This window comes from Zonotrichia albicollis, chromosome 30, assembly GCF_047830755.1.
Source record: "Zonotrichia albicollis isolate bZonAlb1 chromosome 30, bZonAlb1.hap1, whole genome shotgun sequence".
NCBI lineage: Eukaryota > Metazoa > Chordata > Aves > Passeriformes > Passerellidae > Zonotrichia > Zonotrichia albicollis.
Window position 1 is genome coordinate 4,670,465 of NC_133848.1, and position 12,481 is coordinate 4,682,945.

The window sequence follows — 12,481 nt, forward strand, 5'->3', positions numbered from 1 at the left end:
TTTGGGTTTTTTTTTTTGTTGTTTTTTTTTTTTGCAATTCCGACAGAATTAAAAAAAAAAAAAAAATTTCCCAAAACCCCGCGGGAGGAGGGGGGAGGGGCAAAAAGGGGAGGGGGGAGGGGCAAAAAGGGGGGTGGGGGAGGGGGTGTGAGGGTCCCAAACCCCCCCAAAATCCCCTCCCCCCCCCCAAACCCCAAAACCCCCTCCGGGGTGGGGGAGGGGCGACCCCAAATCCCATTTTGGGGGGGGGGGAGGGGCCCCAAATTTTAGGGTGGGGGTGGGGTCCCTAAATTGAGGAGGGGGAGGGGCCCGCCGGGCCCAGAGCGTGGGGGGGGCGAAATTTTGGGGTGCGGGGGCGAAATTTGGGGTTTTTTTGGGGGGGGAATTTTGGGGAATTTGGGGGACGGGGGGGTGACATGATTGGGGGGGGGAGGGGCAGAACCGAGCGCGGGGGGAGGGGCTGCGGGGGTGGGGGAGGGGTTTTTTTGGGGGGGGGGGGTCCCGAGGGGTTTTTGGGGTGCGGGAATGGGGGGGGTGTGGGAATGGGTGGATTTTTGGGGTGAGTTTTGGGGTTTTTGGGGGTCAGTGGGTGTCGTTTTTGATGACGATCTCCAGCCCGTGCTGGCGCAGCTGCGCCCTCAGCAGCAGGTTCTTGTTCTTCAGCTCCTCCACCTGCATTTAGGGGGGGGTCAGACACCCCCAAAATATCACCCTGCACCCCAAAATATCACCCAGGACCCTAAAATATCCCCCAGTGCACTCCCAGTGCTCCCAGTAACTCCCAGTGCTCCCCATATCCCAAACCAACAGGTTCTTGTTCTTCCTCCACTGGATTTTGGGGATATCCCAAAGTGGTATGTGGGGGGGATGGGGTTAGACACCCCCAAAACATCCCCCAGTGACCCCAAAATATCCAAGTGCACCCCAAAATATCCCCCAGAGTGCTCCCAGTCCCTCCCAGTGCTCCCAGTCTGACCTGCTGGCACAGCACCTCGTTGTCCATCTGCAGCTGCTTCAGGCCCAATCCCATCAATCCCATTGATCTCAATCCCATCCCAGTGACCCCAATTCCATTCCCAGTCTATCCCAGTCCATCCCAATCCCATTCCCAGTCCATCCCAGTTTCCCCAGTCCGACCTGCTGGCGCAGCACCTCGTTGTCCATCTGCAGCTGCTCCAGCCCCAATCCCATTGATCCCAATCCCATTCCCATTACTCCAGCTCCATCCCAAGGACCCCAGCCCCATTCCCATGACTCCAATCCCATTCCCAGCCCCATTCCCAGTCCCTCCCAGTACAACCTGCTGCAGCAGCACCTCGCTGTCCATCTGCAGCTGCTCCATTGATCCCAGTCCCATCCCATTGATCCCAATGACCCCAATCCCACCCCAGCCCTATTCCCAGTGTTCCCAGCCCCATTCCCAGTTCCCCCCAGTCCATCCCAGTTTTTCCAGTCCAACCTGCTGGTGCAGCACCCCATTGTCCACCTGCAGCTGCTCCAGCCCCAATCCCATTGATCCCAATGACTCCAATCCTATCTCAGCCCCATTCCCATGACCCCAATCCCATCCCAGTGACCCCAATCCCATTCCCAGTGTTCCCAGTCCATCCCAGCCCCATTCCCAGTCCCTCCCAGTTTCCCCAGTCCAACCTGCTGGCACAGCACCTCGTTGTCCATCTGCAGCTGCTCCAGGCCCAATCCCATCGATCCCATTGATCTCAATCCCATCCCAGTGACCCCAATTCCATTCCCAGTCTATCCCAGTCCCATTCCCAGTCCCTCCCAGTTTCCCCAGTCCGACCTGCTGGCGCAGCACCTCGTTGTCCATCTGCAGCTGGTCCAGGCCCTGCAGCTCCTCGCTCAGCCGCAGGTTGCTCTGCCGCAGCTCCTGGATGTAGTCGCAGGCCTTGGACAGGATCCCGCCCTTGCTCTGTGGGGTTCGGGGTCACTGCTGGCACCCCAAAAACCCCAAAAAACCCCAAATCATCCCAAAAAAACCCAAAAAATCCCAAACAATCCCCAGGGCATGGACCTGTCCGGATTTGGTGTTCTCCATGGAGCAGTCGGGGATGATCTTGGACAGCTGCACGATCCAGTTGTTGATCTTGTCCCGGCGCCGGCGCTCCACTGAAACGGGAATTCCCAGTGGGATTGGGATTGCGGGAATTGGGAACGGGATTGGGAACGGGAATTCCCAATCGAGGACTGGGAATGGGGATTGGGAATGGGGATTCCCAATGGGACTGGGATTGGGGGAATTGGGGACAGGGATTAGGGATTGGGGAATGGGGATTGGGAATGGGGATTCCCAGTGGGACTGGGATTGGGGGAACTGGGAACGGGATTGGGAACGGGATTGGGAACGGGAATTCCCAATTGGGGATTGGTAATGGGGATTCCCAGTGGGATTGGGGTTGGGGGAATTGGGGGCAGGGATTAGGGATTGGGGAATGGAGATTGGAAATGGGGATTGGGAATGGGATTGGGAATGGGGAATGGAGATTGGGAATGGGATTGGGAATGGGGACTGGGATTGGGAACGGGGATTCCCAGTGGGACTGGGATTGGGGGAATTGGGAACGGGAATTCCCAATCAGGGATTGGGAATAGGATTGGGAATGGGGATCGGGAATGGGGATTGGGAATGGGGATTCCCAATGGGACTGGGGGAATTGGGGGCAGGGATTAGGGATTGGGGAATGGGATTGGGAATGGCGATTGGGAACTGGGATTCCCAGCGGGACTCGGATTGCCAGTGGGATTGGGGACAGGGAATGAGGGGATTGGAAATGGGGATTGGGAACAGGAATTCCCAGTTGGGGAGTGGGATTGGGAACGGGAATTGGGAAGGGGGATTGGGATTGGGGATTCCCAATGGGAATGGGGATGGGGAATTCCCAGTGGGAACGGGGCACTGGGAATTGGGGTGTCCCTTTGGGATCGGGTCCCCCTGCCCTGGTACCTTCGTTGTGCTGTGCCCGGCGCTTCTCGTCCCGCGTGGCTCGGGGAGCCTCCGACTTCCTGGGGAGGGGCACAGGTGGGCACAGGTGTGGCCCAGGTGTGCCCAGCTGTGTCTGGGTATAACCCAGGTGTGCCCTAGGTGTGTCCAGCTGTGCCCCAGGTGTACCAAGGTGTGCCCAGGTGTACCTGGGTGTGCCCCAGGTGTATCCAGGTGTGCCCAGGTGTACCAAGGTGTGCCCCAGGTGTGTTTGGGTGTGCCCCAGGTGTACCTAGGTGTGCCCCAGGTGTGTTTGGGTGTGCCCCAGGTGTATCCTGGGTGTGTTCAGGTGTCCCCATGCATGCCCAGGTGTGCTCCAACAGGCCCAGATGTGTTTTAAGTACGTCCCAGGTGTGCCCCAGGTGTGTTTGGATGTGACCCAGGTGTGTCAAGGTGTCTCCATATACATCCCAGCTGTACCCCAGCACATCCAGGTGTGTTTGGGTATGTCCCAGTGTGTCCAGGTGTGCCCCAGGTGTGTTTGGGTGTGTCCCAGGTGTATCTGGGTGAGTCCCAGGTGTGCCCCAGGTGTATCTGGGTGAGTCCCAGGTGTGCCCCATGTGAGCCCCAGGTGTGCCCCTGGTGTGTCCCAGGTGTGCCCTAGGTGTGTTTGGGTGTGCCCCAGGTGTATCCCAGGTGTGTCTGGGTGAACCCCAGGTGTATTCAGGTGTATCTGGGTGTGCCCCAGGTGTGTCCCAGGTGCCCCAGGTGTGCCCAGGTACTCACGGGGAGTAGGGGTGCGCGCGGGGGGCGATGGAGCGCTGGGCCCCCCCCGGGAGCACCTCCTGTGGTGACATCATCACGAAAAACTGCCCTGGAGCCCAGAGCCACAGGTGAGACCAAAACTCACAGGTGAGACCCCAAACCCACAGGTGAGACCCCAAATCCATGCACCCACATGAGTCCCAACCCAGGTGACCCCAAACCCACCCAGGTGAGACTTATTTCAGCTCAGGTGCCCTGAAACCCTGTCCAGATGACCCCAAACCCAACCCAGGTGAGTCCCAACCCAATCCAGACGCCCCAAACCCGTCCAGATGAGCCCCAATTCATTTCAGGTGCCCCCAACCCGCCCAGGTGAGCCCCATTGTCCAGGTGACCCCAAACCCAACCCAGATACCTCCAAACCCATCCAGGCGCCCCCAAACCCATCCAGGTAAGTCCCATTTCAGCTCAGGTGCCCCGAAACCCAACCCACATGAGTCCCAATCCAACCCAGGTGCCCGAAACCCAACCCAGGTGCCCCCAAACCCAACCCAGGTGAGTCCCAACCCCATCCAGATCCCTCCAAACCCACCCAGGTGCCCACAAACCCTGTCCAGGTGCCCCCAAACCCAACCCAGGTGAGTCCCAACCCAACCCAGCCCACCCCAAAGCATCCTTGGTGACTCCCAACCCACTTCAGGTGCCCCCAAACCCATCCAGGTGAGTCCCAACCCAACCCAGGTGCCCCTAAACCCACCCAGATGCCCCCAAACCCATCCAGGTGCCCCCCAAACCCAATTCAGACACCCCAAACCCATCCAGGTCAGTCCCAATCCAACCCAGACGACCCCAAACCCATCCAAGGTGCCCCCCAAGCCGCCCAGGTGAGCATCCCCATTTCAGCTCAGGTGCCCCGAAACCCAACCCATGTGAGTCCCAATCCAATCCAGGTGCCCAAAACACACCCAGGTGCCCCCAAACCCAACCCAGGTGCCCCCAAACCCATCCAGGTGAGTCCCAACCCAACCCAGCCCACCCCAAAGCATCCTTGGTGACTCCCAACCCACTTCAGGTGCCCCCAAACCCATCCAGGTGAGTCCCAACCCAGGTGCCCCCAAACCCACCCAGATGCCCCCAAACCCATCCAGGTGCCCCCCAAACCCAATTCAGACACCCCAAACCCATCCAGGTGAGTCCCAATCCAACCCAGACGACCCCAAACCCCTCCAGGTGCCCCCCAAGCCGCCCAGGTGAGCAGCCCCATTTCAGCTCAGGTGAGCCCACGGGGTGCGGGCGCTCACCTGTGGGCGTGGGCTGCCCCAGCAGCGCCTCGGAGCTCTGCGTGGTCACCACGGCGGTGGCGGCCGTGGCGGCGGTGGCGGCGGCGCCGTCGGCCACACCTGCGGCGGGGAAGTAGGTGTAGTGCGTCTCGCTGGGAGCCGCCTCCGAGTCCACCTGCTCCTCGCTCGTGAACGCGCCCTGGATCACCGCCTGCCGGGGACAGGTGACAGGTGAGGGACAGGTGGGGGACAGGTGTGACACAGGTGGGGGACAGGCGGGACACAGGTGAGGGAAGGTGAGACTGGACAGGTGAGATTGGACAGGTGTGACCCAGGTGTGACACAGGTGAGGGACAGGTGAGGACACAGGTGTGACACAGGTGAGGGACAGGTGACACTGGACGGGTGAGGACACAGGTGTGACACAGGTGAGGGACAGGTGAGATTGGACAGGTGAGGACACAGGTGTGACACAGGTGAGGGACAGGTGAGGACACAGGTGTGACAGGTGAGGGACACAGGTGAGGGACAGGTGAGATTGGACAGGTGTGACACAGGTGAGACACAGGTGAGGACACAGGTGTGACACAGGTGAGGGACAGGTGTGGGATGGGGGGACAGGGGGAACAAAGAGGACACAAGTGAGGGAGGTGAAACACAGGTGGGACAGGTATGGGACAGGGGGGGACAGGTGAGATTGGACAGGTGTGACACAGGTGAGGGACACAGGTGAGGGACAGGTGAGATTGGACAGGTGAGGACACAGGTGTGACACAGGTGAGGGACAGGTGTGGGATGGGGGGACAGGGGAAACAAAGAGGACACAAGTGAGGGAGGTGAAACACAGGTGGGACAGCTATGGGACAGGTGGGGACAGGTGAGGGACAGGTAAGATGGGGGACATAGGTGGGACAGGTGTGGGACAGAGGAGGGACAGGTGAGATGGGGGACAGGTGGGGACAGGTATGGGATAGGTAGGACAGGTGGGACAGGTGAGGGACATAGGTGAGGGAGGTGGGACACAGGTGGGATAGATGGGACAGGGGGACAGGGGTGGGACAGGTAAGTCCAGTGGGACACAGGTGAAGGACACAGGTGGGACAGATGTGGGACAGGAGGGACAGGTGGGACAGAGGAGAGACAGAGGGGACACAAGTGAAGAACAGGTGAGACACAGGTGGGACACAAATGGGACACGAGTGAGGCACAGCTGAGGGACAAGACACAGGTGTCACCCAGCCCCATGACACACCGGGGTCACCACCTGGGTGGGGCACAGGTGAGGCCCAGGGCATGGCAGGGGGTGTGGCAGTGGGCGTGGCCAGGTGACACACCTGTCACAGACTGGGCAGGGCACAGGTGTTATAGAGGGGTGTGGCAGTGGGCGTGGCACAACAACACACCCGGGCAGGGCAGGGCACAGGTGGGGTGGGGACAGTGGGTGTGGCAGAGGGGCGTGGCCAGGTGACGCACCTGTGTCATGGACTGTGTGGCCGGGTAGCCGCTGATGGCGCTGGTGCCCTCGGTCTGTGCGTCCAGCTGCCCGTCAGCCACCTGGATCACCCGGTACATCACCTGGGGACAGGTGGGACATGCCCAGGTGAGACACAGAGACCCCCAGTGTCACCCAGTGTCACCACCTGGATCACCTGGGACAGGTGGGACATGCCCAGGTGAGACACAGAGATCCCCCAGTGTCACCACCTGGATCACCTGGGGACAGGTGGGGCACCTCACACAGGTGTGACACAGAAACCTCCCCAGTGCCACCCCACAGTGTCCCCCAGGTGTCCCCAGGTGTATCCATGCCCCCCCAGGTGTACTCCATGTTATCCCAGGTGTATCCAAGCCCCACCAGGTGTGCCCATGTGTACCCAGATGTATCCAACATGTATCCCAGGTGCACCCAGGTGTACTCCAGGTGTATCCCAGGTGTGCCAAGGTGTACCTCAGGTGCCCCCAGGTGTGCCCAGGTGTACTCCAGGTATATCCCAGGTGTGCCCAGATGTACTCTAGGTGTACTCCAGGTGTGCCCAGGTGCCCCTAAGCCCCCCCAAGTGTATCCCAGGTACCCCCAGGTATACCCCAGGTATATCCCAGGTGTACTCCAGGTGTGCCCAGGTGTACTCCAGGTGTACCCCAGGTGTGCCAGGTGTACTCCAGGTGTGCCCAAGTGTACTCTAGGTGTGCCCAGGTGTGCCCAGGTGTACGCCAGGTGTACTCTAGGTGTACCCCAGGTGTGCCAGGTGTACTCTAGGTGTGCCCAAGTGTACTCTAGGTATACCCCAGGTATATCCCAGGTGTGCCCAGGTGTGCCCAGGTGTACCCCAGGTGTGCCAGGTGTACTCTAGGTGTGCCCAGGTGTACGCCAGGTGTACTCTAGGTGTACCCCAGGTGTGCCAGGTGTACTCTAGGTGTGCCCAAGTGTACTCTAGGTATACCCCAGGTATATCCCAGGTGTGCCCAGGTGTGCCCCAGGTGTGCCAGGTGTACTCTAGGTGTGCCCAGGTGTGCCCAGGTGTGCCCAGGTGTATTCCAGGTGTGCCCAGGTGTGCCAGGTGCGTACCTGCGTGCCACCGCCCTCGGTCCTGAACACATACTTGACGCCGGGGTCGGGGAAGGTGGCGGCCGATTGGATGCTGGCGATGGCCACGCTCGTGGGGTCCTCGCCCGTGGCCACCGAGCCTGGGGGGACACCAGAGCCGGGGGGGGACCCCAAATTGGGGAGGGGGCACCCCAAACTGGGGGGACACAGCATTGGGGGGGGGAATCCCAAATTGGGGAGAGGGTACCCTATACTGAGGAGGAGAACCCCAAACTGGGGGGACACGGCATTGGGGGGAGGGGGTACCCTAAACTGGGGAGGGGGTACCCTAAACTGGGGAGGAGAACCCCAAACTGGGGGGATACGGCACTGGGGGAGGGGGATCCCAAAGTGGGGAGGGGGTACCCCTAAACTGGGGAGGAGAATCCCAAACTGGGGAGGGGGAACCCCAAACTGGGGGGATACGGCATTGAGGGGGGGGTCCCAAAGTGGGGAGGGGGTACCCTATACTGAGGAGGAGAACCCCAAACTGGGGGGACACGGCATTGGGGAGGAGAACCCCAAACTGGGGAGGGGAACCCAAACTGAGGGGGGACATGGGATTGGGGGGACACACCCAAAATTGAGGAGGGGGCACAGGATGAGGGGCACCCCAAATTGGGGTGGGGAGGGACATGGGATTGAGGGGGATACACCTCAAACTGGTGGAGGGGACATGAGATGGGCAGGGACACAAAAACTCCCCAAATCCCCCCCAAATACCCTAAAACCTCACAATTTCACCCAAAGACCCCAATCCTCCAGAGATCCCCCCAAAAATCCCCCACAAAGACCCCAAATTCCCCCCCAAACCCCAATTTCGGGGTCCCCCCTCACCTTCCTGGATCTGCACCGTCCCCTCCTCGGTCTCGGCTGCTTTTTGCTGCCTGGGAGGAGAACAAAACAGTGAGGGGGGGTCCTTGAGCCCCCCAAAACCCCCAACCCCAAATCTGGGACACCCCCAAATCCACCACCCCTCGTGGGTCCCACCCATGGGGCAGTTTTGGGGGTATTTGGGCTATTTTGTGGTCCTAGATCAGATCTGGGGAGGACCTTGGGGCCATTTTGGGGGGTCCCAGATGAGATTTTGGAGATCTGGGGCAGTTTGGGGGGTCCCAGCTCAAAAATTTGGGGTCCTGGGTCAGATTTGGGGGGTGCTGGGGGTGATCCCATCATCCTGGGGAGTTTCCAGAGCAGATTTTAGGGGTCTCAGGTGAGTTTGGGGGTTCCAGAGGAGATGTTGGGGTCCTAGAGCAGGTTTTGGGGTCTCAGGTGGGAGTCTGGGGTCCCAGGTGAGAGTCTCAGGTCCCAAGTGGGTTTTGGGGATCACAGGTGAGTTCTGGAGTTCCCAGAGCAGATTTTGGGATCCCAAGTGGGTTTTGGGGTCCCAGAGTAGGTTTTGGGGTCCCATGGCAGGTTTTGGGGTCCCCAAGCAGATTTTGGGGGTCCCAGAGCAGGTTTTGGAGTCCCAGGTGAGTTCTGGGGGTCCCAGATCAGGTCTTGGGGTCCCATGGCAGGTTTTGGGGTCCCCAAGCAGATTTTGGGGGTCCCATGGCAGGTTTTGGTGTCCCAGGTGGGTTCTGGGGTTCCCAGAGCAGGTTTTGCGGTCCCAGAGCAGATTTTGGGGTCCCAGAGCAGGGTTTTGGGGTCCCAGAGCAGGTTTTGGGGTCCCAGAGCAGGTTTTGGGGTCCCAGAGCAGGTTTTGGGGTCTCAGAGCAGGTTTTGGGGTCCCAGAGCAGGTTTTTGGGGTCTCATGGCAGGTTTTGGGGTCCCACTCACCCCTTCATGGCTCAGCTCCCTCGGGCATCAGCGGGGCGGGAGCGGAGCAGCCTCACGGCCTTCAGAGCCCTGCGGGGACAGCGGGGTCAGGGACAGGGACAGGGGGACAGCAGGGACATTGGGGACATGGGGACATTGGGGACATGGGGGTCAGGGACAGGGACAGGGGGACAGCAGGGACATGGGGACAGCAGGGACATGGGGACATGGGGACATTGGGGACATGGGGGTCAGGGACAGGGGGACACGGGGACAATAGGGACAGAGGGGTCAGGAACAGCAGGACATGGGGACAGTGGGACATGGGGACAGTGGGACATAGGGACAACAGGATCAGGGACACCAGGACACAGGGACAGTGGGGTCAGGGACAGGGACAGGGGGACACAGGGACAGTAGGGACAGAGAGGTCAGGAACAGGGACATGGGGACATGGCGACACGGGGACACAGGGACACGGGGACAGCGGGGTCAGGGACAGGGACAGGGGGACAGGGACATGGGGACAGTGGGGACATGGGGGTCAGGGACAGGGGCACAGGGGGACACGGGGACAGTAGGGACAGAGGGGTCAGGAACAGGGACATGGGGACACGGGGACAGCGGGGACACAAGGACAGCGGGGTCAGGGACAGGGACAGTGAGGTCAGACACCAGAACACAGGGACAGTAGGGTCAGGGACAGCAGGACATGGGGACAGTGGGACATAGGGACAACGAGATCAGGGACACCAGGACACAGGGACAGTGGGGTCAGGGACAGTAGGACATGGGGACAGTGGGACATGAGGACAGCAGGGTCAGAGACATTGGGAGACAGGGACACCAGGACACAGGGACAACAGGGTCAGGGACACAGGGACAATGGGATATAGGGACACTGGGACAGCAGGACACAGGGACATTGGGACACAAGGGACACTGGGGTCAGGGACAAAGGGACACTGGGACACAGGGACATCAGGATGCAGGGATAGAGGGACACCAGGATATGGGGACACTGGGGTCAGGGACAGGACGGGGATGTGGGGATGGGGACAGGGACAGGATAGGGACAGGGGTGGGGACAGGACCGGGACACAAGGATGGGGACAGGGACACAGAGGGGTCAGGGAGAGGGACACAGGGATGGGGACAGGAATGGGGATACAGGCTCAGGGACAGGGACATGGGGACAGGGACACAGAGGAGTCACGGACAGGGGGGTCAGGGACAGGACAGGGACACGGGATGGGGACAGGGATACAGGGACAGGGACATGGGGACAGGGACACAGGGATGGGGACAGGGATAAGGAATGGGGACACAGAGACAGCACAGGGACAAGGGATGGGGACAGGGATGATGACAGGGACAAGGGGTCACAGGGGGTCAGGATGGGGACAGGAACTGGAACAGGACCAGAATGGGACATGGATGGGACACTGAGAAGGGACATTGGGATGGGACACCAGGATGGGACACTGGCCACCATGACCAGACATTGGCCATCACCATGGGACACTGGTCACCACGATGGGACAGTGGCCACCACAGCAAGACAGTGACCACTGTGACCTGACACCATGGCACACCGGCCACCACGATGGGACAGTGGTCACCATGAGGGGACAGTGGCCACCGTGACCAGCCACCAGTGTGGGCCACCACAACTGACCAATGACCACCACCTGTGACCACAGCCACACCTCCAGGTGTCCCCTCACTGTCCCCTTCCATCCCAGGTGACAACGTGTCCCCAAAGCCACACAGTCTGTCCCCAAAGCCACAGAGCCTGTCCCCAAAGCCACCAGCTCGCCCAGGGTGGCATTTTGGGGTCACCTCCCCCTGGGTGTCCCCAGTGTCACCCCGAGTGGTGGCAGTGACACCACGGCTACCCCAGTGTCACACCAGGGGAGGAGGGGCTGTCCCTTGTCACCCCCCACCCGGGATGGGGAAATGGGGGGACACCAGGAGATGACAATTTGGGGGTCAGTGAGGAGAGGGGACAGATGGGGGACAGGGATGAGGGGGGTGACAGTGACACACCCAGAGGGACAAGGACCAGGGGGGGACATTCAGTGGGGTGACAGTGACAGGGGGGGACACAAAGGGGGAGGTGACAAAACTGGAGGGGGGTGACAGTGACAGAGCTGGGGGGGCAGGAAGGGGGTGACAAAGTGAGGACACACAAAGGGGGGTGACACGGAGGGGGGGTGACACGGGGGGTGGGGACAGACACGGATGGGGGGGTGACAAACAGAGGGGTGACAGCGACATAACGGGGACACACACACAGCGAAGGGGGGGGACAGAGGGGGGGGGGGGCGACACAAAAAGGGTGACAAAGTGGGGGGGGTCCACAACGACGGCGCCACTGCCACAGCGGGGGGTGGGGACGGGCCACACGAAACGGTGACAAAGTGGGGGGGTGGGGGGGGGTGGCGACACGCACGGCGGTGACACCGACACACGGGGGGGGTGGTGACCGAGCGGGGGGAGGGGACAGCACCGGGGGGTGACAGTGACACCCCGCCGCGCGCGCCTCAGGGGGGGTCACCCCCGCCGCCCCCCCCCCGCCCCTCCCCGCGGGCCCGGCGGGCGCGGCCGCTCCCCCCCCGCCTCGGGGGCGGTGCCGGGTCCGCGGTGCCGCCGTTACCGGCGGGGTTCGCCCCCCGGGGCCGCCCGGGCCCCCCCCGGTACCTCTCGGCCTCGGGCCCTGCGCGCCTTCGGCCCCTTGTCTCGCCATGGGCCCCGCACATGCGCACGGCGCCGCCGCGCCGCCATCTTGGGCGCGGGCGGAAGTTCCCCCCTCACGCGGCCCCGGCCCGGCTTCGCCCCGCCATCTTGGGCCGGGGCGCCGCGCCGGCAGCGACGCGCCGCCATCTTGGCGCCGGGCAGGGCCGCCCTCACGGCCGGGCGCCATCTTAGCGCGCGGCGCTGCGGGCGGCGCCATCTTAGACGGCGAAGGCGCGCGGCGCTTCCGCTGCCCCACCGCCATCTTGGGTGAGGGCGGCGCCATGTTGGAAGAGGGCGGAGATGGGTGAGGGTCGTGATGGGGGTGTGGGGAAAGAACCGGCGCTGCTGAGGGTGAGGTATCCCCGCCTCGCCCGCTGGTACCGGAGGGGTTTGAGAGATGAGCCCGGAAGGCCCGGG

General features: G+C 61.8%; 1 protein-coding gene and 1 long non-coding RNA gene across 2 annotated transcripts; one reads left to right on the plus strand and one right to left on the minus strand.

Moving 5' to 3' along the window:
• Positions 1-493: 493 nt before the first annotated feature.
• USF1 (upstream transcription factor 1) lies at positions 494-12,183 on the minus strand. Its single transcript, XM_074529720.1, has 11 exons — positions 12,029-12,183; positions 9,347-9,415; positions 8,405-8,454; positions 7,550-7,668; positions 6,457-6,558; positions 5,005-5,194; positions 3,725-3,812; positions 2,963-3,021; positions 2,033-2,127; positions 1,802-1,930; positions 494-672 (listed from the first exon to the last, which is right to left on the minus strand). The coding sequence occupies exons 2-11, from the start codon at positions 9,352-9,354 to the stop codon at positions 583-585; spliced, it is 930 nt and encodes a 309-aa protein (XP_074385821.1). The 5' UTR covers positions 9,355-9,415; positions 12,029-12,183; the 3' UTR covers positions 494-582.
• On the plus strand, positions 3,089-3,792 carry LOC141725702 (uncharacterized). The gene is made up of 2 exons (XR_012577408.1): positions 3,089-3,133; positions 3,698-3,792. It is a non-coding gene; the product is annotated as an uncharacterized LOC141725702 (long non-coding RNA).
• Positions 12,184-12,481: the final 298 nt, after the last annotated feature.